This window comes from Sebastes fasciatus, chromosome 9 (genome assembly GCF_043250625.1).
Source record: "Sebastes fasciatus isolate fSebFas1 chromosome 9, fSebFas1.pri, whole genome shotgun sequence".
NCBI classification, from domain to species: Eukaryota; Metazoa; Chordata; class Actinopteri; order Perciformes; family Sebastidae; genus Sebastes; species Sebastes fasciatus.
In genome coordinates this window covers 7,718,450-7,741,630 of record NC_133803.1, presented here as the reverse complement: position 1 = coordinate 7,741,630, position 23,181 = coordinate 7,718,450, and the positions used below count along the sequence as shown (strand labels likewise).

Sequence of the window (23,181 nt, the reverse complement as noted above, 5' to 3'; positions counted from 1 at the left end):
AAATTAAACTAACCACTAGTATAGGTACAGCTGAAATAATTAGTTGATTAATCAATTAGCTAATTAAGATAATTAAAGACATTTTTCAGTTAGTTTTCATGCAAAAACATTTCATGATTCCAGGTTCACACATGTGATGATTAGTTGCTTTTCCTTTTATTTATTTCAATGATTATAATTATTATTTTTTATATATAATTGAGATTTGTGTTATTGGTAGGACAAAAAACAAGCATCGTTTGGGTGAAAATTATGAGAAATAATTACCCAATCAATTTATTAATGGAGAAAAGCACAGCACATGAATCCATAATGCAAGTAATAATCAGTTGTAGTCAATACAAAATAGTTAAAAAATACTTCTAATAATAATCTAAGTACATTTTCCTGATAATACCTAAATACTTTTATTTAAGTAATATTTTCAATTCTGTCATTTAACTTGTAACAGAGTATTTGTACAGTGTGGTATTAGTACTTTTACTCAGCCATTGTTTATAACTATATTGCTGTGTTATGTAATATAAGGTGGCCTTCTACCTCATATTACTCTTGTCTGTCCTCCAGAGAGGGGAAATCAGTAACTTTGAGTACTTGATGCACCTGAACACCCTCGCTGGGAGGACATACAATGACCTGATGCAGTATCCAGTCTTCCCCTGGGTCCTAGCTGACTACCAGTCAGAGGTTAGATCACACACAGTGACATCTTTGTCTTGAACATTCACATTGTAGGGATGGGGGTTAATGAAGGTGTTTTATTTATCTCTGTCCTTGATAGACGCTCGATCTGTCAAATCCTGCAACTTTCCGTGACCTCTCTAAACCAATGGGAGCTCAGACAGAGAAAAGGAGACAGATGTTCATCCAAAGATATGAAGAAGTGGAGGACATTGAGGTTGATGGTATGTATTCAGCTCTTTACTTTTCATTATTCTGTTCTCATGCTATTCACTGTACTTTGTATTCAACATTATTCTTTTTACTCTAAAGGAAATTTGGCACAGTGCCACTACTGTACTCACTACTCCTCAGCCATCATCGTAGCCTCCTTCCTCGTCAGGATGGAGCCGTTTTCACACACCTTCCAGACACTGCAGGTGAGGCCTTGGACACTCATTGTTGGTCATTTGTATGACCTTAAAAAGAATAAACTGGTATTCGATCAAATGTGGTGGCTCAGTTCCCACAGTCGGGAGGTAGGTAAGAAAAATGTGCATGATTTGTTGGCTTACTGACCCATTTCTACAAAACGTGAAAAAATCTACTTCTTTTGTTCATAATAGCATAGAATAGAAAATGGAATTTGTTGTTTCTGTGTGAACACACTATCGATTTGTGCCATGAAAATCAAATACATCCATCAGAAGCAAAAGTATAATACTAAACAATTACGATTTTCACTTACTGTGTCTTTTTGGCGTGAATGCAAAGCTCATCTTGTAGATTTGAGTCTCACATACAAATCTACACATGCAAACATGTTACAGTAAATGATACATGTATATTATATAATGTGTGAAGGTATAATGAAGGTCAAATTCTGAATGTAATCATTGCTGATCACTACAGGTATGGTCTTGAACACTGCTGTATTTTAAGAAAAGGAACAAAGTTCAGTTTCTAGTGTATGTGTCTGGTTCTACTAATCCACAGGCCCTTCTTTGTCAGTTTTTTACTTTCAAACACACATCTTGCTAATAATCTGTCTCTAAGACACTCCAGATCCTGTTTCAATGCTGTTTTTGGTATGAAAGCAGATTATAGGGAGATTTCAATATATATGCAAATAATTATAGAAAGCATCTAAAAGAAGCCAATGCAAATAGCCCCAGATGATGTAACCAATTTACAATACAGCATCCAATTGATTATAATGAAAAGGCATGCATATTTGATAGTCAGAATAAAGCAATAAAGATGCTAGTCTGCTGAATTACGGTGCCTTTTTGTCTTCTGAAGCACATAACGGGTGTGTGGTAATATCCATAACTGGATTTACATCTCTAACCGAGTTTACCAGTATATATGCTATTTTCATTCATTGAGGTAATTGTTTTACTCTAAATTACATTCTCTCTCATGAGATTTCCATCACAGATTATGGAATTTTACAGAAAGATGAAAAGCTTCCTTCAAATAGTAGTAAATATTTCCTGCTTACATAATACAATGAAGGATATAAAATATGGTTCACTCCATTGAATCAAGCAGACTACTTTATTAATAACGCCGGTTGCAAAGTTTGGTTCAACAGTGCCGCGGGTCTGACAGCGTTGTGCCTCGTCTCCCCACAGGGAGGGTTTGATATCCCAGAGCGGATGTTTTACAGCGTAAAGAAGGAGTGGGAGTCGGCCTCCAGAGACAACACGGGGGACGTCAGAGAGCTGATCCCAGAGTTCTTCTACCTGTCCGACTTCCTGCTCAACTCCAACCACATCCAGCTGGGTCAGTCATTAAAATCATCCTGTATCTAAATGAATTACTGGAAGTATGAAATTCCTGTTAAGACATTTGCTTTGTACAAGCACCGTTGTTAGTTATGTGCTCAAAGGATTATCATTATTCTATTGTTTTTTTCATATTGTCAACAAATCCCATGAAAAGACCAAAACCAACAATGTGTTAGTCCGTCTCTCAGTACTTTCTGACTTCCCTACTCCGTCTGTGGCTTTCATCTTCAAAACCTGCTGTTCATTGTAACGAGGGAACACATCACCCAGTGCAACAGTTTGGCTCATTGATTTGTTTTTAATAGTTTTTGGACAACAATAGAGAAGTGTGTGGCACAGAGGAATAAGTTCTATTGGTCTCTGGCTACATAGCAAATACCCACTAGTACAATCAATTTATTTTGGTTTTGGGCTTTCCATGGACTTTGATGGCAATAAAAAAACACAGTAACACCAGACCTTTTGATTTAAAGGTTCCCCATTGAGTTTTCTTGTAAACAAACACAGATCTGTAAACATTAAGTGGTTTTTAAATCATCAAAACACGTTGTATTTATCCTTGAAGCCTTAGGAATGTGTGCAATGCATTTCCTTCCATAAATCATTTGGAAAGACAATTTTGAAAGGATAGAAAATGTGTGAACCAGCATTGTTTACGTTGACGAGCAGGGATGTGGATTGCATTAAACCGGTGCTAATGCACGTGCATGTGTCCTCGTGCATGCGACACAAACAAAACAGGGAACCACTCATCAAAACATTGCTCTATAATGTCACCAGTGGCAAAAAAAAAGTTCACGTGATATCTTTAAACTCGTTTTCGAGGATGACACGCAGTGATGTGATGTGACCCAGCGTGATGTACGTACTGTGTATCCATATCTCTACAGGCTGTATGGAGGACGGTACCGCTCTGGGAGATGTGGAGCTGCCTTCATGGGCGAAAGGTGACCCCCAGGAGTTCATTAGAATCCATCGAGAGGTCAGTGACCCCCGACCTCACCAGGCCTGTCTGTTACAATTGGCCAGTCTGGCCTATTACATACAAGAACGTTTCCCATGAGACCTAATAATGTTTGTCAATACTAGCTGATGCAAGTGCACAGAAGATGCACTGTTTTACAATCTAAAACAAGTGTCCACTGTAATAGTGTTGGTTGCAGTCATTCTTTCTACCACAGTATAAGAGACAGACCTTATTCACAGCAGCCACTGTCGTATTCATTATATTCTCTAAAGGCCATCTTGTCTCATTGAGTTTGGTTCAGTTACATTCTTTTAGTACCGACTGTTTTCTAATATAATGACCAGTTGTTTTTTCTTATCAAGAAAATCTATGAAGAGGCATGTATCTGAAGTTTAGATGACAGACAGTGAAGGACAACAAGCCTATTTAACACTATTCAGGGCGGGAACAATACTCTATTTTTCATATCTGCCAGCTGTTTATGGGCTGATTATGTTCTCAACTCTTTCTTCTCTTTCCCTGTGTGGGGTTATTGTATATCTCTGTTTGTTTTCTCTCCAGTGTGACCCTCCCTTTTTCCATTCCTGGGGCATCTATGATGGTTATCACTCTGTAATCTACTGAACTACTCATATTGCCCACCATTCTCATAAAATTAGTGACTTTAGAAGATTTTTTTTTTTTTTTTTTCTTCTTCCATAGACAAATTAACTCAGGACAATATATCCTTGTTATGATGGTGGTTTTTTTTCTGTTATTCCAGGATGGCTTTATTAAGATTGGGTGCAAGGATACACATGCTGGTCATAATGCCCTCTTTTCCTTATTAACTCTTCAAAACCAATCTCTGGCTAATTTCACCCAAATCCTTCTTTAATTCAAACATGAAGATATGCTCATAACGCAGCTGTGCAGCTTCCTGCTGATCCACACTTCTAAATTGACTTTTGGAAGAAATCATAGTGTACCTGAATAATTTGATTGGTTGGGCGTTCTTGTAGAAGTTTCTTGTGTTTCTAAACTCTCATATTAACAGTTTGACTGATGGTTTCGGTCCCACTGTAATAACAATAAGCACTGCACACTGCTGTATTTTAAGAACGCACAGTGCATGTATAGTAGTTTTGTAATATTACTTGACTAGGTGGTCTTTGTGCAAACTGTTTCCCTCAGGCCTTGGAAAGCGACTATGTGAGTGCCCACCTCCACCTGTGGATCGACCTGATTTTTGGGTACCGGCAACAAGGCCCTGCTGCCGTAGAAAGTGTGAACACGTTCCACCCTTACTTCTATGCTAAGAGAGGCCGGCAGGACGCTAAGGACCCCCTCGTCAAGAGCACAATCTTGGGATATGTCAGCAACTTTGGCCAGGTTCCCAAACAGGTAAAACGAATCAGCTTAGTATGGGAGGTGCAAAAAGTGTATCATATTGTTTGTAAAAATTATCTTTCTTTGTGTATCATGTCTTTCCCTTAGCTCTTCACTAAGCCACACACACCACGCAGTGGCACTAAGAAAGAAGGATCATCCCCACCCCATCCAACACCATTCTTCTTCAAACTGGACAAACTGAAGACCACCGTGCAGCCATTCAGAGGTACAGCGACACAATAAAAGAGGAGTTCAGACAGCAAATAAGATACCTTAATCTTAAAGGAATTGTTAGACATTTTGAGAAATACGCTTTTTTGCTTTATTGCCAAAAGTTGGATGAAAAGATAGATACCACTCTCATGTCTGTGCACTAAATATGAAGCTATAGCCTGCGGCCTAGCTTACCTTAGCACAAAGACTGAAAGCAGGGGGAAACACGTAGCCCGTCTCTATCCAAAGGTAAAAAATCTGGCTACCAGCACCTCTAAAGCTTGTTTTAACACTTTGGTTTTTGTACATATCAAACAAATAAGATATAAAGTGTTAATTCGTGAGTTGTTTTAACCTTTGGACAGAGCCAAACTATCTGTTTCCACCTACTCGGCTGCTGGCTGTATAGATTATTCAGACTACACAAACTATATATTCCTTTAAATGAAGGTATAGAATTAAATAGAATAGAATAGACATGTTCTGTGTGGCTTCGCAGACACTTAAAAGCTTCCTTTGCCATGGGCTAAAATGCAGGAGATAAAGAAAAACAAAATTAAGTAATAACCTAAGTCGTCCAAACAGTTGGGATGAAAGTGCTAAAATTAATACATATCTTAAATAGACATCATAAAAAAAACAGCGTTAGTCAATGATATCTAATAAAATCATTTGTTAAGTAAGATGACAGAGGATGGAATAAAAGATCTCTTAAAGATATTTCATAACATAGCCTTATAAACAACAGATATTTCCAAACAACTGAATTAACATAGCTATTTTCTGCTGAGTAAACTAAATTCAATCAGCTATATTCATCTGCATTCGTCACTATTTTGTATGGTGTTCCTCTAGTATTTTATTTCACACCGTTTGATGTCAATTATTACATACAAGATGTGCCCAGGTCTCAAGGGGATCGTTGAAACAGAGCGAGAATGTCCATAGATTAATTTACACTATGGAAGGGTAGCAGGAGCTATCTGTTAGAGCTACAATATGGAGATGACTCTTCCGCTGAGCCCTACTTAATAATCTGAATATCCCTACAGGCCCACTGAGGGAGAGGAGATGAATCTGCGAATGCTCAGGGAGAGATTCCTGCATATTACATTTCATATTAAATCTCAGAGTGTCTGATCTGATCAATAAGCAGATAGAGATGAATAGGAGGAGGAATGCTAAAACTGACGCAGACACAACTTCTTTCTGGGGATTTAAGAAGCAGAACTGGCGATGGGATATAATGATTTCAGCCTGTTCCTGCATGAATAGGTCAATTACAGGCACAATTACAGCCACTCTCTCACTGCCTCACACACACACAAACACACACAACTTGTGCTGTCCAGGATGCAGGTGTCCCCCCAGGACAGAGCCTCACCTTCCTTTAACCTGGGAATAGCTGTTTTAATTGCCCAGTTTTCTGTGGTCAATTTAATGAAATTCTTTACAAGTTTACTGAGCCACCAAACTCTTTAATGTGATGTTTTTGAAGAGCCATTACCTTTATTTGGCCGGGCAAGTTTACTCAGGTACACAGAAGGCAGAATGAGGTCATTTTGTCTATTTTTTACCGCATAACTTTTTATGGTTCAACTGATATTGATTTTTTTTTTTTAAAAACAGCCCCTTACTTTCTTCCACAACTTCTCGCTGATGGTGCCCCACTCTCAGTAACACTGTAAACCTTTCTGCAGAGCTGCCGAGAGGCCCTGTGGGTCAGATACTGTGTCTGGAAAAAGAGGTCGCGGTCCTGGAGAGAAACCGTCTCCTCCTGTCGCCTCTGTTGGGCTGCTTCTTCAACTGGGGCTTCCCCGACTACAGCTGTGCCTTTGGAAACTCTGCCACAGAAAAGGTACGTTTGTCAGCCCACACAGTAGATAAGTATTACATCGTTTGTATTATCGCACAACCTTCCAGCTCCACTACAAACTGAATTTTACCCAACATACATGTGAAGCATGTGTGTCAAGCCACACACACCGTCAGCTAATCAGAGTCAGCTGTCTCTGACATCACCAGTCACGCTCAATCAAAACAGTGAGGCGATCTTTATGATCTGCCAAGCTTTAGCTCACTTCAGAGTGCTACACACTGCTGTGTTAGCTCTGTCAACTGATTTCTTGACAGCTATTTAAATAGCTCTACTTATTTACTGTACCATACAGTACCTGGCAATGCCATCTCTCGCCCTACACTGTGTATCTGATATCTCAGCAATGTCTCGGTGTCTGTTTTAGGGCCTTTGAGGGGTTTACAACTCTCCGTATATACAATGCTGTAAGATACGTTGGGGAGTAATAATAGTATTTTTTAACTACCATCAAGGCTACTTGACAACTACAAATCTGCTTCACATGATCTAATGAAAGTATTAAAGGACCAGTGTCTTTCTACACACTGGCTCTGCTCCAAATGGCTATAGAGAGGGCCAGTTGCGTCCACCACTATAGCTCTCCAACACGCTTGGCACACGGGAGAGGCTTCCGTTGTTTGCAATCTCCTCACCTCACTGTTAGATACCTCCAGATCCTACACACTGGACCTTTTAAATATGCTAAACGGCTAAAACATATCCATAAACTCACTCCATCATATTTATTTAATATACAGTATAACACATAAAGTAATAATGGTCTTCGTATGTATGTCCATCTCTAGACCTTTGCTGTGTGTGAGAGTCTGTGTGACTGGGGCGAGACGTTGTGCGCCGCCTGTCCCAACCCGACAACCATCGTCACTGCAGGAACCAGCACCGTGGTGTGTGTGTGGGATGTAGCTGTCAACAAGGACAAACTGGCTCACATGAAACTCCGACAGGTTAGTTTGTCTGCAAGTCTGTCGTGACCTTAACATTCAGAATGTACTTTCACACTCAGAATAACACTGACCCAATTTGTCTTCACAGCCGCTATACGGCCACACAGATTCAGTGACATGCCTGGCTGTGTCTGAGGTACACAGCATGATCGTGAGTGGCTCCCGGGATCTCACCTGTATCCTGTGGGATATGGAGGAGCTGAGCTACATAACCCAGTTAGCAGGACACAAGACCAGCATCTCTGCACTGGCTATCAATGAGCTCACCGTAAGTCTACCTTCTTTTTTTTTTTTTTTAATCATGCTTTTTATTGTTTCCTTAAGAAAATTTTCTACATCAACCTAAACCATAACAAATAAAATAATATGTACATATAATAACGGATAGTAACTGTAAATTGAAAAACAAAGTATTGAAAAACAAAGGAGGAGAAAAAAAGGTAATAATAAGACAATAATACTACTACTACTTCTGCTAATAATAATACTAATAACAACATAAATTAAAAATAAATTACAATTTGAAATAATAATAATAATAATAATAAAGAAATATAAATACATTAAAATAAATAAATGAATGAAGTAAAGTCCACCTTCTCGATCTCATTCTTTGTAATTCTCTACATACTCCTCTGAAATTCTCTCTTTTTCCTCTCTTTCTTCTGTTCTTTGTCATTTTTTGGCTCGCTGCTCGGCTCGCATGTTGTTTCCCTTTACTCAGCTCACAGCGTGAGGAAGAAAGGCTCCTCATTGTTGACAGCAAGCATATCCTCTTTGCGTGTGTTTTTTTGCTTTTGTGTGCATCTCTCTGTGTATTTTTGCGCACATGGGCGTCAACACTCAATTGCTCTTTCCAAGGGTGAGATTGCGTCATGTGCGGGACCTCTGCTCTACCTGTGGACCATGAAGGGTCAGCTGTTGACCTGCACCGACACTTCCTGCGGGCCTCGGCCAGACGTCCTGTGTGTCAGCTTCACACAGCGACACGAGTGGGATGCCAAGAACGTCGTCGTCACTGGCTGTGCAGACGGCATCATACGGGTGAGTTTGGTTTTTTTGTATGCGTGTGGTGTTCCTGTGTGTATGAGAGAGAGAGCGTCTGTCCTTAAAGTCACTGTCTGGCAGCTCTTTGTAGGACTAATAGATCAGCAGGAGAGGTTGCTTTGTTTTTATACAGCATACTGTATTTTAAATATGGCAGTCATTACTTTGGTATTAGCCTCACAGGTAGCAGCTTGGATGTCCATCAATGTATTAATAACAGCATATGGGTTGTGTGTGTGTGACTGCTTTTGTGTAGGATTAATATAAGCACATACTGCCTCTCTGCAATCAAAGCTGCAAACTCTAAATTGGGCTTCACTTGGGAGTGGGTGCCCATGCCACATGCACAACACACACACACACACACAAATGGTATTATTACTTTATTATTACCTTGAGTTATGGGGTGTGTGTGCGCGTGCTGGTGCTTATGTGAGTGTGTTTGTTATTATGTTGAATTATGTCTGATTTTGCTACTCGTTATGTGTCTCTCATACAGATATGGAAGACAGAGTACACCAGAACACAATTACCTGGCCCTCCAGAAGAGCCTGTGTCCCCAGGGCAAGACCGAACGGAGAGAGACGGTAATGTTACTGGCAGTAGGATGGGATATGCATATAGGTATTTTATTTATAACAGCACAGATGATGGGAGTGGCTGACAGTAGCGAAACACTGAGACTGACTATTGCAAAACTGCACAAAAGGGAATGATTCTTGTGTGTTTTGTGTTTTCAAAAAGAAACCCATCGCTATCTAATTAGATAAATCCTTAAGTGTGAGATGATTATTTTTAACCGCTCATCTCCGAGCTAGACAGCGCTGTTCCAGATGAGAGCTTGTAATGCTCGCCCCATCCCTCACTAGCATTAGGGCTAGCAGGAATTATGTTGTTATAAAGTTATTAAACATAGAGGCAGTAAACACTGATGAGTAATTCTGCTGACGTGTGTGTGCGTGTATAATTTAGAAAGCAATAATACCCAGATCCAATTTGGCATACGTTGGTTACAGCCTCCCGTCACCTCATAGGAGTATTATGCCTGGCAAATTACATTGAGGCAAGTCTTTACGTAACACTGAAGCATTTATATTCGAGGGATTTTTTCTCCCTTTAACGGCCCGCTGACCGCAGATAAAACACTGTGTTTAATGCACATTTTAATTTTTTTTGTGGGGACCGCTGGGTCAGGGTTACAGACAGGGTGGACACCTGCCCTGTGATTTAGTAGTAAATGAGGGTTAATGATGCATTCTCATGGTGTATCCACAGTGAGCAGCTCACGCCAGGTTAAAGGCTGGGAGAGACATCTGGTATTATGTCAAGAGCTGAGCAGAAGTCAGGCTGCGTCGCAGCGCCGCAGCAAGAAAAGTCCGGCCATCACAGCGCTGGCCATATCCAGGTACAGTAAATATCATGCACCTGCTCACAGCAAAGTGAAGAGGCATTTAGCTCTTCGTTCTGAAGAAAACCATTTCATTTTAATTATATTTAAAAACTAATACACTAACTGATTGGAAACTACTCTCACCAACTCTTTACTAACATTGTATGTGTGTTATTGCTTCAGAATACATTTACATAACCTCATATTATTAAAGCACACTCTCTTTCTGTGTAGGAGCCATGCTACTCTGTTGGCAGGCGATGCCTGGGGCAGAGTTTTCACCTGGACCTGCGAGTGAGAGGTGGCAGGGTTTGAACACAATCCTGCCTCCAGCCACCATTTCTACAAAGCCTTTTTCCTCTCCGAGAGACTGACACATAAAATCCATCAGTGTCTCAGGTCTGACACCAGCCGAGCACTGAGACCTGCTGTATTTCTGTTCTGCTCAGTGTGTGCATTCAGCGGGAACTGTTACAATATTTGGTACATTCAAGCCTCAAGACAATATAGAATATTTTTATCTTCCACATAGATATTTAATTCTGTGTTTTTCCTTTGTAAATACTGATTTGAATAAAACTATTGACAGACATTATCATAAAATATTATCCTGTGAGTCTCTGGGATTTTGATTATGACTGAAATCTGGGTTGGCCATTATTTTATTTTATTTTATTTAATTTAATTTTATTTCAACTGGGATTCATAAATAATAACTATATTTATATAGCACCTTTCAAAACAAGGTTACTAAGTGCTTTACAATTAAAGCATGATAAAAGTAATTAACATCCAACTAAAGATCTAAACAAGATAAAATCACATAAATAGTTACAAAACGCACCATCAGTTAAGAAAAAGCCATAATATAAAAGTGAGTCTTAAGAAGAGATTTAAAGGAAGATACTGAGTTTGCCTGCCTGAGATCCTCAGGTAGAGAGCTCCACAGCTGAGGAGATCTCGGAACCATTAGTAGGGCCCTGCTAGACGATCTCAAGCATCTATCAGGCTCATGGGGAGTCAGCAAATCACAGATATAGGCCTGAGCCGGAACATTCAAGGCTTTAAAAACGAGCAGTAAAATCTTAAAATCAATTGAAGCGCAGCAAGGATCGGTGTGATGTGGTCGCTTCTCTTAGTACGTGTTAAAAGCCTGGCAGCAGCGTTTTGCATCAACTGCAGTCTTTGGATGTTGTGATACCAGAATAAAGTGCGTTGCATAAGGTGAAACCGAAACTCTCCAGAGCAGCTGGGTGAATTTGCACGAGGAATGTGATGTGGAAAACAAGCATTTAAAAACTCCCTTCAAAACAATCATTTAAATGAACCCTCCAGCAGAGCTAACTTGGGGCCACAGCAGAAGCTTGTGGTTGAACTGGGCAGCTTCAAGCTTCAAGCGGGAGGAATAGTGTGAATGATGAACATGAGCGTGCGTGCTCAGCCAACGTTCCCTGAGAAATAGAGCTTTTTTTAATAGTATTGCAGAGCCGGAGCAGTTCGCTTCTCACGAACTGCACAACAAGCATCCATGATCATAAAAAGTACGGCATGCACACGTCAGCATTTTGTGCTATGGGGGGGTTGTATTGTTTTGCTTTGGTAAATGCTTGTGGTGTGAACAATTCAGGATGGTTAGTTAGTTGTGAAGAATTTACTGATCTTTCTTTGTCGTTTTCACGATGTGTTTTCAATCTGCTTTGTAATGTGGTATTTATGAGTATTTGAGCATTGGACTGCTTTCAATTTGTTAGGAATGATGTCAGATGTATCTGGGCCTTGATGAGGCATCCTTTCTGTTTGTCACAGCTTTTTGTGTATGTTTATGGTTAACCAAGCACAAATGCTTTTTTTAACCACCTCAGACTGGCCCGGACAAACACACTCCTGGGTAAATCTGACGTTGATATTAATCTTTCGGTGGAAAAGTACAATACTGACACTCCTACATCGATGCATGTAGATTGTCAAGACTGTTGAGGCTTGCTCTCTTTCTGCGTCTGCCGCTCTCTCACGCACATGCACCACTCCTCTCTATCATAAAGGGAGAGGTCTCTCTCTTTAACCTTTGTGTGTGTGGCTAATTGTGCTAAGTGGAGTGGCTTAATAGAGTGGAAAATAGTCCTCATAATTTTCCCAGAGAGCGAGCAATGACCTTCTCTAAAGCTAACGGCCATCTCCATTCTCTCTACACCGCTGGTTTTATGATATGAAATGTCAAACCATTGGGTTCCTCAGAATAATTAAATCAAATAAATTATTGCACCTAGGCAGAACCATCTTGTAGCCTAACCCAATTATAATGCACTGTAAAGCTAATTATTAACCATGATTACAATTAGTCTAATTTGAATAAATGTAGTCATTAGCGGGTTCATCCCAGTCAGTGAGTCTGAACTGTGGGGGGATGATGGCCTCTCTCTCTCTCCATCTCTCCCACTCACAGAGAGAACGGTGTGGATGTGCATCATTCTCTTTCTCTGTGCACCTCCTGCATCTTCATCCCATTTTTCACACACTGACCTTCACAGAATGGCCCACACCCTTCACCTTTCTTGGGTACTTGAGCGTAATGCGTGCTGCTTCCAGGATTCATATCTGCTGTTGAACAAAATCCACCTTCCAGCACCAGTTAATGCACTGCAGCTGTTTTGTATGTAATTTAGAATTGGTGTTAGAGCTGCAACGATGAATCGATTAACCAATTAGAAGTCAACTATTAAATTAATTGCCAACTATTTTGATAATCGATTAATCGATATGAGTATTTTTTTAAGAAAACAAAAATTCTCTGATTCCAGCTTCTTAACTGTGATTCTGGTTTCTTTCGTCCTCTATGACAGTAAACTGAATATCTTTGAGCTGTGAACGAAACAAGACATTTCAGGACGTCATCTTGGCTTTGTGAAACACTGATGGACGTTTTTCACCATTTTTTGACATTTCATAGAGCAAACAACTAATTGATTAATTGAAAAAATAATCAACAGATGAATCGACAATGAAAATAATTGTTTGTGGTTTATTGTGTGAAACATAATTTGCTTGTGACCCCAGACAAACTATTGGGCGGCTGTGGCTCAGAGATAGAGCGGGTCGGTGGTTCTATCCCCAGCTCCTACACTCCACATGTCGAACTGTCTTTGAGCAAGATACTTAACCCCAAATGGCTCCCGAAGGCTGTGCCATCGCTGTGTGAATGAGTATTTAGATTAGATCCTGATGCATGGTTTCTCTGCCTACCTCTGCCATCAGTGTATGAATGAGTGTGTGAATGCTGACATGTAGTGTAAAGCACTTTGAGTGGTCGGAAGACTAGAAAGCTGCTATATAAATGCAAGTCCATTTACCATTTACAGACGAGGACAAAGTGCAATCCAATCCACTCTAAAGAGATAATTTAAAAAAGTATTTATATGACTCAAAGACTGTCAGACCCAGGCATATATTTATTAATTTGGTGTATTAGTACTGTAATTATAAATGCATTTGAAAAGTGTTACAGTGCCTTTATGATGCTGCAGTAAGAGAGCCTGGACAACAGTTTTATTTCCACACGGTCTCCTGAGTTTATACAGAATAGTTAACAGTAAGAGCGTTCTATAAACATCTGGCTCGCAGGCCAGCGGTGCCAACAAACAAAACAACAGAATTATAAAGACCCCAGAAAAACTGCTGTGCTGGAATGGAACTGCGCCGAGGAAACACAAAAACCCTCATTTACCAACAGTCGTAGCGTACTTACAGCCAAAAAAACAAATGCTAAATGCCATACTGATAGTTCATAAATATAGTCCTTTGGTTGCCACTCAGTTCAGCCACCCTCACAAGGGGGGTACCATGACAGCCATGTGTCCAGAGCGGCTGTGTTTACAGCTGTTTTTCCTGGAAGAGGATCTGAGCGTACACAGTGTCTGGGCTGGAGGGATCGGGGTCGGGGCTGGAGGAGGCTGGGGGCTCTGGCCTCGGTCTGACCAGCTCCAGCTCTGCATATGTCAGACTATCCTCCTGTGATACTCGAGGCTGGAAGAGGGAGGGAAAGAGAGTGAGGAACTTGAAGGAATGTAACCCAGAGATAAAGCAAAAGAGGAAACATATATAGTGAGCATTGGCATTTCAGGAAAAAAAAGATGCATATAGGGAGTGTATGCATCCTGTCTGCACTTAATCTTTTTCAGCAAACAGTAGTATTCTTCCACTTTCTATGGTAAACATTGCCGTAGTGCTTTTCAGCTGCAGAAAGTATGTGTTTACAGGACCTCTTGGAACATCGGGTTTACTCTAAAAACATTTGGTACAATAGGAGTCCTATCCAACACTAATCCAATCAGTATGTTCGTGCAAAAGAGAAATGCTCACATCTCCGGAGAGCTTTTTTCCACTTCACAATCACAAGAGCGGCATCAGTAGAAATACTGATCATCCTTAGTTTGAGTAGTTTTCTTCTATATATACTTGTTTGACATTTTTATTGTAGATATAAAACCAATGAAGCACTCTAAATAAATAATTGTGTTTGAGAAGCAATAAAGCCAAATAGAATTATCAAGCTCATAACTGAATGAAGAGACGGCAATAAACTCTTGTAGACAATCACGCAGTCGCGAGACAAATTCCCTCTTGCATGCGCCTCAATAACAACTCTGCGCATGAAACAAAAAAAAAAACAGCTTTTCAAAATGTTAATAAATACATTTTAACATATCTATTAAGTGTTTCATTAATGATTGTATGGAAGGAGGGGACATTGGTGTTTGCGTGACGGGTGGGAACGGAGGAGACGTACAGCGGCAGAACTCCTGAGATGAGGCTTTAACCTTCTGGGCTTCTGAGGTCTCTTTGCAGCAACAGGCACTGAAAAACAGAGACAACCTTAATTGGTTCAAAGCAACAGCCGAGAGGAATGAACTCACAAATATCCCGACTGTGTTGCTGAAAAAGGAATCATCCTTCACAACCACTTTCTATTAAACCTGGTCGAGGTGTAGTTTATTACAGAAGTGAGAGCTTCATACTGTCATTTTCAGCATCAATGTTGATTTAACCTCAGACAATACACTCAGCAGGATTTTACCCAAATACAGTATAAAGTTTCATTCTCTGCCGTTTTCTGCTATAAACCATTTTTGTCATAGAAATTGAACCATGCTGTTATATCATTTTCTGCTTTTTCTACTTGCTGGATACCTTCATTTACTGTTATCTTTATTCCTTTTCTTGTGGCTGGAGCCTTTCAGCCCTCCTGTGACTCTAATGTCTCCAGTGTGTTGGGAATTTGAGAGGAAACTCCACACAGAAAGATGAGAGCTGGGAATTTAACTTTTCTGTGAGGTGACCCGATTAACCATGGAGTCCCCCCTTTGACCCAAAGAAAACATCTGGTTTTGGTGGTTCAAATCAGAACAAAGTTCACTGCGTAAGATGTATCGAAATGCACTTTTACCTCTCCAGGTCGATAAAAAAACCTTTAAATGAAATATTCTGAGAAGGAGAATTACTCTTTGGTTAAACTGCTCATAACTCTTGAGACTATATATAAGCTGTGACGTGGGGTCACAAGTAGACTTTGCTTTACTTTACTTTAAAAGGTCACAAGCAAAAGAATTTAATTTCTCCCAGAGGATACACCCTGCTCTCAAAATGTCACTTTACCTTTGGCTGGTATGTGTGGCGGTGGCTCCTCGGGTAGTTTAGGTGGCGATACTGTTACATTTCTTCTGGGGGGTTTCTGTCTTGTGACTTTCCTTTGGACTCTTGGGGGTGAATTGGAGGAACTACTGGAGCTGGTCACAGTCTCTCCTGAGCTGCATGGAACAGAGGAGAGATTTTAAAGTTGTAATTACACCAATGATTATTTAGAGTCAATTATGTTTGCAATTGATCAACTGATAACTTATTAAAAATAGCTTATTTTTTTCCAATCAGTAATCAAGATATAACTTTTAACAATTATATGAAACGGAGAAAAGTAGCAAATCCTCACGTTTGAGAAACCAGAACCAGCAAATGTTTGCAATAACTTTAAAGATTCAATCATCAAAATAGTAACTGATCATTTTTCTCTCAATCGACTGACGGATTAATCAATGAATTGTTTCAGCACTAGTTTTAATTAACAACTGTACCTGCTTTCTGGACACTTGACTAGAAGGTAACTGGCTGTGGAGAAAGTAGCAGAAAAACAATGGTGTTGATTTAACAGCAAAATACTCCCGTTATTGTTTTGAAAAAGAAAACTGAAACATAAAGTTCTAAATGTGAAGTCGGAAAAACTAATGAGGGTTTTACCTTTGAGCCTGTGTCTCCTGTGAAAGTACTGGCAGGTGAGAACCAGAGTGAACAGGAAGATGGACAGCAGGCCCAGTGAGCAAATGAGCACAGCGCACAGATACACATCTAGAACACAAACATATAATCCTTTAATAATAATAATAATATAAAGACTTCAGACCAGTTGCATTATCAAAGTAAGACTTGTATACAGTGACGTGAAACAGAAGAAGGGCTAGAGATGAAAACAGTACCTGCCAACAAACGCCACAGTCCCTTGCTGCTACCATCCTCCAGAGTGAAGTGCACTGGAGGAAAAATGTTTAAAAAAAAAAGTCAGCAAGGGTATAAAACTGAGCCCAGACTAAGTATCTTTGAAAATTGCTGTTGTCTGAGGGCTCTGACCCAACACAGCAGACCTCCTCAGCGGTTTCCAGAAATATCAAAACTGCACATGAAGGGAGATTCTACTGCTGCGGCATCAGCCAAACCCACCACACACACACACACACACACACACACACACACATACACAGGCCTGTCTGTATTGCTGTTCTTGGACATTGTTTGGGGGTTCCCCATTGCTCTGCATCTCCACTTCCTTTTGTTGGTCGTTTCATGTTGAAAGTGTCTTGCGTGCGCTTATTAGTGTGAAAAGAGGACGAATAAGGAAGTTGTTGTCAGTGTGTGTCAATGAATGATGGGTTGTATGTAGGTCAGGGGTATTTAGCAAGAGGTTGAGGAGAGAGTGAACAGAGGCTATGTACATAAATTACTTAGTCCCTCCGTAATGAGTTTTTAATATGTCTTTTAAACACAGGTTGATAAACATATTAATAAGAAATGATAAGATATTAACTCTAATTGACTTCTAGCCCATTTCTAGACCGCCGAGCTGCCTGCAAAATTGTCAAATGTGGTCTCGGCCGCTCAGTCTGGATATCACGTTAATTAATGTCAGGGAGCAACACGATGGCTTTTGATTAGTGATCAGTTTTACAGGCAGTAAAGGAGAAGATACACTTTATAGATAACACAACACAAGTGTTCTTCAAATACTGCTGTCTTCAATTAGATCTTTACACACCTCATTTTGTTTTCTAAAATATGTACTCAGTCCAAAACTTAAAAAAATAAGTTTGATTATAGACATAATAGGGAGGCTTTATAACAATGCAATGTAATACAAGAGCCTTGCAATAGGCTGCAAGAGACATTTTTTTTAGAGAAAAAAATAATCTAAATTCTCTGATTCCAGCTTCTTAAATGTGAATATTTTCTGGTTTCTTTACTCCTTTGTGACAGTAAACTGAATGTCTTTGAGTTGTGGACAAAACAAGACATTTGAGGATGCAATAGGCTGTTTTATTTAGATCTTAAAAATATTTTTTTGTTGAGACTTGCTAATTATGGAGGGCCTATCTATGATGTTTTATCAGACTGCATTAAGTTGTATGGCATTACTGTTATTTTGTCCACCCACTGTTTTTGTTAGTCTAACTCATCTGATGAGGTAACGGGCTACATGTAACAGGCATCTCTTGACAATGTGAGTTAATGTTTAAGTAAACCACATATGTGAACTTTAACACTGTGGTTAACCACATGTTAAACCCCACATCTGATCAGTGCACCAGCAGGTTAACAGGTTGGCTGTTAGGGAGCTATTAAAGTGCACACTCTCTACAGATGTGTTTACACAAGCTCAAGTTTATGCAAAGAAAATATACTGCACGGGTTTTCATGAAAAGCTGAAAACCATCAGGTATACAGATTTAGGCTCATCTGCTCCCCCCCCCCCCCTTCCCTCCCCCCATCCCATTAGTCCAGCTGTGAAGACGGGACGCAGAAAAAATGAATCATCTGCTGAAACTGGCAGAGTTAGAAACCTGAAGTCACAGAACAGTTTCTAATAAGGTTTTAATTTAACCATGCAGATTTGTCTGCTCATTTTTCCAGTTTACTCAAGTTGGGATTTAGAGATGCGGGAGAGGACGAACTTCTCCCCTCTTTTGAATAAGACTAGTCCAATTATCTCAGTGGGGTGTGGCCTTTTGCTCTGAGAGTCTGCAGACTTAAATCTGCAGACTGAGGGGTTCCCTGGATTACAGTTATGACTTAGTTTTCTCTTTGTTTACCCTTATAATGTCAGCTCTTGTGTTTCTGGTTCTGTGGTCGATGCATGTCGGAGATGCCTGAGGTCGTGTGGCTTCCTTAGTGGGACATTGCCCTGAATATAGGGCAGGGCGTTGTCAGATGGCTCCGTCTGACTCAAACCTCTACGCTTTTCTGGCATAAAACTAGTGAAAGGTAAACTATGTCAGGTGTAGTAGCCACACTAAGCACATCTCCATTGAAGCCCTTTATCCAGTGAATGACAGATGGCTTCCCTGCCGATCAATCCAGTTAAATCAAAGGAAGGATCCTACCGTATGAAGAAATATTTATCACTGCATGTGATTTAAATTAGTTCATAACCTGATTTGTTCAACTTGTTTATTACATATGTGGCACAGACTAAATACGTTCCACTGCAACCGAGTTCTCCGGTACACTTTCTCCTTAGGCTTGCATAAAAGTAAACCCAGAATGCTGACGTCATGTGTTTCAAAGTTTTTGAACGTAGCCAGCTCAGCAACACTCTACCTTTTTTTACTCCTCACACTCGTACACAGAGAGTGATATTGTTGAGTGTGGTTTTGGCTGTGTGAGCTCATTGTTTTGAGATGGAAATGCCAGAGGATTGGGGTCACACTCAAACATACAGTACATAGGCGCTACTTGCAGCAGAGCGCAGCGAGAGTCAGAAAAGACATGCTACAGTACACATTTCTATTTGGCCTTTGTCCTTAAATAAAAAAAAATGTTGCTCCTCCTTTATTCCGTTATTTCCATTGCCAGATAACACGGACAGCATGTCTCAGCTGAGTCTGTGCGGCTGTGAGGGAATTCCTCGGAAAGGAATATTCCATGGAAAACATTTTCAGAGCAATAACACCAAATTGCGTCCCCATTGCGTTTGATCCTCTTTTGCCAGTAACCAGGGTTGCGCAAAAGGTATAAAAAAAATGGAAAACACTTTCTATATTTCTAGTCAAAGGTCGACGACACAAGGCACAGTTTATCTCTTTTGCATGGTGCTCATAAGGGATAGATTAGGTTTTTTGACAGAAGGCCAAGAAGTAGATGCAAATGACTCCCTATTTTGCTAGAAATAGTGCAACACGTGATTTTTTTCTTCTTTTGTTTCACTGCCTTATTCAATTTTGGCTTGCCCTCTACCACCCAAATGCTGCAGGGCTTTAACACCTAGACAGGGAGGATGCTGGCTGAGAAAGAGTCTCAACCCCCTTACCACTTGGCTAACATTAAAGCAGCAGTAGGTATAATTGTAGCAAATATGATTTAAAAAAGTTATTCACTATAGTCACTATATCCGGACAGTACTGCATGAAACAGGTTATCTGAAAAAAAAATCATGTTCCTCTATGTCCTCCGGCATCTGCAAGATTTCACAGACTGGAGGGAAACAACCAATCAGAGCCGAGCTGGAGCCTGCTGTTTCAGAGCAGCTGTCAATCACTCACGAACACCGATCAAACGGTCAAACTAGGCAGCGCTGATCAAATGTGAATCAATATTCTGTTACTGTAATGTCTATTTCTCGCCTCAAATGTTTTCAGAAACATCTTGTAGTGTACTGTTTAGCTGTAATATTTGATCAGCGTTGCCTAGTTTGACCGTTTGATTGGAGTTCGCGAGTGATTTACAGCTGCCTCCGTTCAATGAACAGCCAATAGGAACGCTCTCTCTCTGAAATGACCTGTGATTGGCCAAAGTCTCCCGTCAAGGGCTAGATTTTTTTAAAGCCTGAAAACAGAGCCATGAGGAGGTGCAGAAGTCTAGTTTTCTCTCAGAACACTTGAATTACAATATGCTGAAAGGTTATTTTTGCCCACTGATGCCAAAAACATTCTGCCTACTGCCACTTTAATTAAAGAAAATATAGAAAATCTGCACCTATTATCAGCCAACATGGGGCCCTTTCAATAGACAAATGTGACATGGAGAGCAGAGTGTGTTAAAGTACACCTTTAGTTACCTGTCAGCTGTGTGGTGCTGGTACCATTGGACGATGCCCTCCACGTGTTTCTGTGTTTGCGTATCTCCTGAACTTTGCAGGTGTAGAAACCCTGATCCATCCCAGCTGTCACATTGTGAATCCGCAACCGGTACTCCTCTCCCTCCGTCTCCTCATACAGGCGGAACTTAAGCTGGGGGAAACGACGGGTGTAGTTCCCATACATTTTCATTTTCTTTATGCCCATCTTCACAATGAGGAACTGAGAGGTCTCGAGGGCAGGAGGAGTTGGGGATGGAGAGGAGGAGGGAGGGGGCGCGAGAGTGGGAGCAGCGAGAGGGGAAAAGAACCAGCGTAGGATGAGGACGCTGCCGCTCCTCTTCCTCTGAGATACCAGGCAGGAGAGTGTCACGTTGTCTTTCTCTGTTGCCATGACAACAGGCCCAGGGGTCACTGTCACATTCAGGCCGTGACATACCTCTGTTGATAAAAGACACAAGCATTTTTTGTTATATTTTTTGTTTTTGCATACACACATATCCCATACTCTATTGACTATGTGGACTTTTTTTGATGTGTGGTTGTTTTAATATTTTTGTTCTGTTTTATGACCGAATAAAATGAACCCGAACCATAAAAAATATGCTTTTCCCAACATAAGAACACTGTGATCTGGTCGAGCCTCCAGATCACAGTGTTCAGATCACAGTGTGACCCCTCCCTGCTAGCTAAATTAGTAATTAACTAGAGTTGCTAATGAGCCCCACATGGGAAAAGTCTGAGTTCATTTTTGTAAGATGTTTGATTTCCTGCCAATTAAATATAATTGTAGCATTTAGACAAAGTGCATTTAGATGCACACCCCAGTGGATTTATGGTTTTCAGAGCTCACACTATCACTGGATCTACTTATAGATGTCGTTCCATCACTGGATGGGAATTCAGTCTGTATCAGCTAGAAAGCTTGGAAACTAAAACATACTTTGCGTGCCCCTATTTTAATTCCCTGGAGGTACTTTTATACTGCTGCCAGCTGAGTCAGGTCTGGAGTCTGGACACAATATGTGTGAGCAGACAGGCAAAGAGAATCTACAGGTGGGAAGCATTCATCTTCAGTACGGTACGGCCTGAAACAAAGAGAACCACGACAAGATAACAGGGAACATCTGGGCTGCCTTGTTGTTGTTTTGTTGCTGTGTTAGTTGGAATCTCCCTCAGGGTCTGTCCTACACTATTTGATGTGACAACAAAAGCAGCAACAGGGACTCAAACCAAACACAAAACTGAACATAACTAAAAAATTATAGGGCAGGAAATATGAGTCGTAAGTCCACTTTATGGCCGTTTATAGAATGCAAATTACACTGAGGTTTTCTCTGATCACAGGGAACAAACTTGCTCCGAACTCCACAACTGGTTTGTTTTTAAACAAAACCATAATTTCCCAGTTTGCAAAAGACCTTCTGCTTCTTCAGTACTGCCAATAATGCAATAATAATGAATGCACTTGCAAACTTTTGGTTGTTGTAGAGACATTTACTGTTAGGATGTGTTTTTCTTGTATGTTTGACATTGTTTTCATGCTCCATAATAAACTCAGAATGTATGGTTTCACAGTGTGTGCTAGATGACGGATCAAGTTACTACTTTAGACACATTCTCTTTCTTTCTCCCTCGCTTTCTCACCGGTTATTGCTGTAAACAAGGTAAACTTACCTGTGACCAGAGCCTTAGTCAGGACAAGGACCACTATAGAGAAGTACATTTTCCACAGTCAGCGAATCCATAAACCCAGACACAACTGCACAGCCCTTAGACGAGCAGCTACACTCAAAACAGAGCCTGACTGGACAACCCACCAGAGCCCTTACCCACCATTAACTCTTCTCCTCTTTCTCCTCTTTTCTGTGTGTAATATGAAACAGTAAATGCTCTGTTCCCACTTAGAAACTCCCACTCACTCTCCCAGTACTCTCTCTCCCTCCCTCTCCCTCTCTCTCTCTCTCTCTCTCTCTCTCTCTCTCTGACTGTCTCTCCCTCCCTCCCTCTCTTTCTCTGTGTGTCCTGCAAAACGTAGGAAATGTCATTTCCTGTGTTCCTGTGAGGAGTCTTGGACTGAAGCCCAAAACCCCAGAACTCTAAAGCGATGGTCAAGTATCGTGGTTTGTGTGTGTGTGTGTGTGTGTGTGCATGCGTCTGACATATTGTGTGTCATTCGGAAAATACAGTAAAGCGCTGAACATGCATTTCCATCACCAAAGATACTCTCAACGTCTAGGGGTAATCCTCCTCTGACATCTCCCAGATAAAGTGCACAAATGTTGATGTTCATGTGGGTGAGCTTTGTGTCTTCATGCATTTATGTGGACGTGCGTGTGTCATGTGTGTGCCGGGACCTCTCCCTGTCTGGCTGCTGGACAGAGTGGCATGGGCTTGTCTCTGGCTGCGGTTGTCAGACTGTCCCAGTGGTATGAAGCCTGCTGCTTTATTGGGCAGGCTAAACTGCTGAGGCAGGGCTTCTGCTGGCGCTTCGAGCTCTGCCAAAGCCAAATGGAATTACACAACAGAT

At 40.7% G+C, this 23,181-nt stretch overlaps 2 protein-coding genes across 5 annotated transcripts in view; one reads left to right on the top strand and one right to left on the bottom strand.

Moving 5' to 3' along the window:
* The window catches only part of wdfy4 (WDFY family member 4), a 46,231-nt gene extending 35,364 nt beyond the window's left edge, over window positions 1–10,867 (top strand). For all 4 annotated transcript variants that reach the window (XM_074645710.1, XM_074645712.1, XM_074645711.1 and 1 more), the window contains 14 exons: window positions 568–687; window positions 782–905; window positions 994–1,100; window positions 2,298–2,448; window positions 3,344–3,435; window positions 4,594–4,803; window positions 4,897–5,017; window positions 6,705–6,862; window positions 7,669–7,827; window positions 7,916–8,095; window positions 8,689–8,871; window positions 9,374–9,461; window positions 10,150–10,279; window positions 10,499–10,867. In XM_074645710.1, the coding sequence (XP_074501811.1) occupies window positions 568–687; window positions 782–905; window positions 994–1,100; window positions 2,298–2,448; window positions 3,344–3,435; window positions 4,594–4,803; window positions 4,897–5,017; window positions 6,705–6,862; window positions 7,669–7,827; window positions 7,916–8,095; window positions 8,689–8,871; window positions 9,374–9,461; window positions 10,150–10,279; window positions 10,499–10,562 (1,887 nt within the window). In that variant the 3' untranslated portion in view covers window positions 10,563–10,867. The remainder of the gene's footprint in view (window positions 1–567; window positions 688–781; window positions 906–993; window positions 1,101–2,297; window positions 2,449–3,343; window positions 3,436–4,593; window positions 4,804–4,896; window positions 5,018–6,704; window positions 6,863–7,668; window positions 7,828–7,915; window positions 8,096–8,688; window positions 8,872–9,373; window positions 9,462–10,149; window positions 10,280–10,498) is intronic.
* A 2,823-nt stretch (window positions 10,868–13,690) lies between these two features.
* On the bottom strand, window positions 13,691–22,527 carry vstm4a (V-set and transmembrane domain containing 4a). The gene is made up of 8 exons (XM_074645713.1): window positions 22,329–22,527; window positions 20,634–21,092; window positions 16,786–16,839; window positions 16,550–16,657; window positions 16,387–16,420; window positions 15,914–16,065; window positions 15,048–15,115; window positions 13,691–14,284 (listed from the first exon to the last, which is right to left on the bottom strand). Exons 1-8 carry the CDS (start codon window positions 22,375–22,377, stop codon window positions 14,132–14,134), a joined length of 1,077 nt encoding a protein of 358 aa, XP_074501814.1. The 5' UTR covers window positions 22,378–22,527; the 3' UTR covers window positions 13,691–14,131.
* Window positions 22,528–23,181: the final 654 nt, after the last annotated feature.

Excerpts from the sequence above, each read along its gene's own strand:
- vstm4a (XM_074645713.1), bottom strand. The coding sequence starts at position 22,377 with ATGTACTTCTCTATAGTGGTCCTTGTCCTGACTAAGGCTCTGGTCACA. Across the intron at positions 16,840-20,633 it reads CAGCACCACACAGCTGACAG|TGCACTTCACTCTGGAGGAT; the intron begins GTAACTAAAGGT and ends TTTTTCCTCCAG. Across the intron at positions 16,066-16,386 it reads GTCAAGTGTCCAGAAAGCAG|CTCAGGAGAGACTGTGACCA; the intron begins GTACAGTTGTTA and ends TGTTCCATGCAG.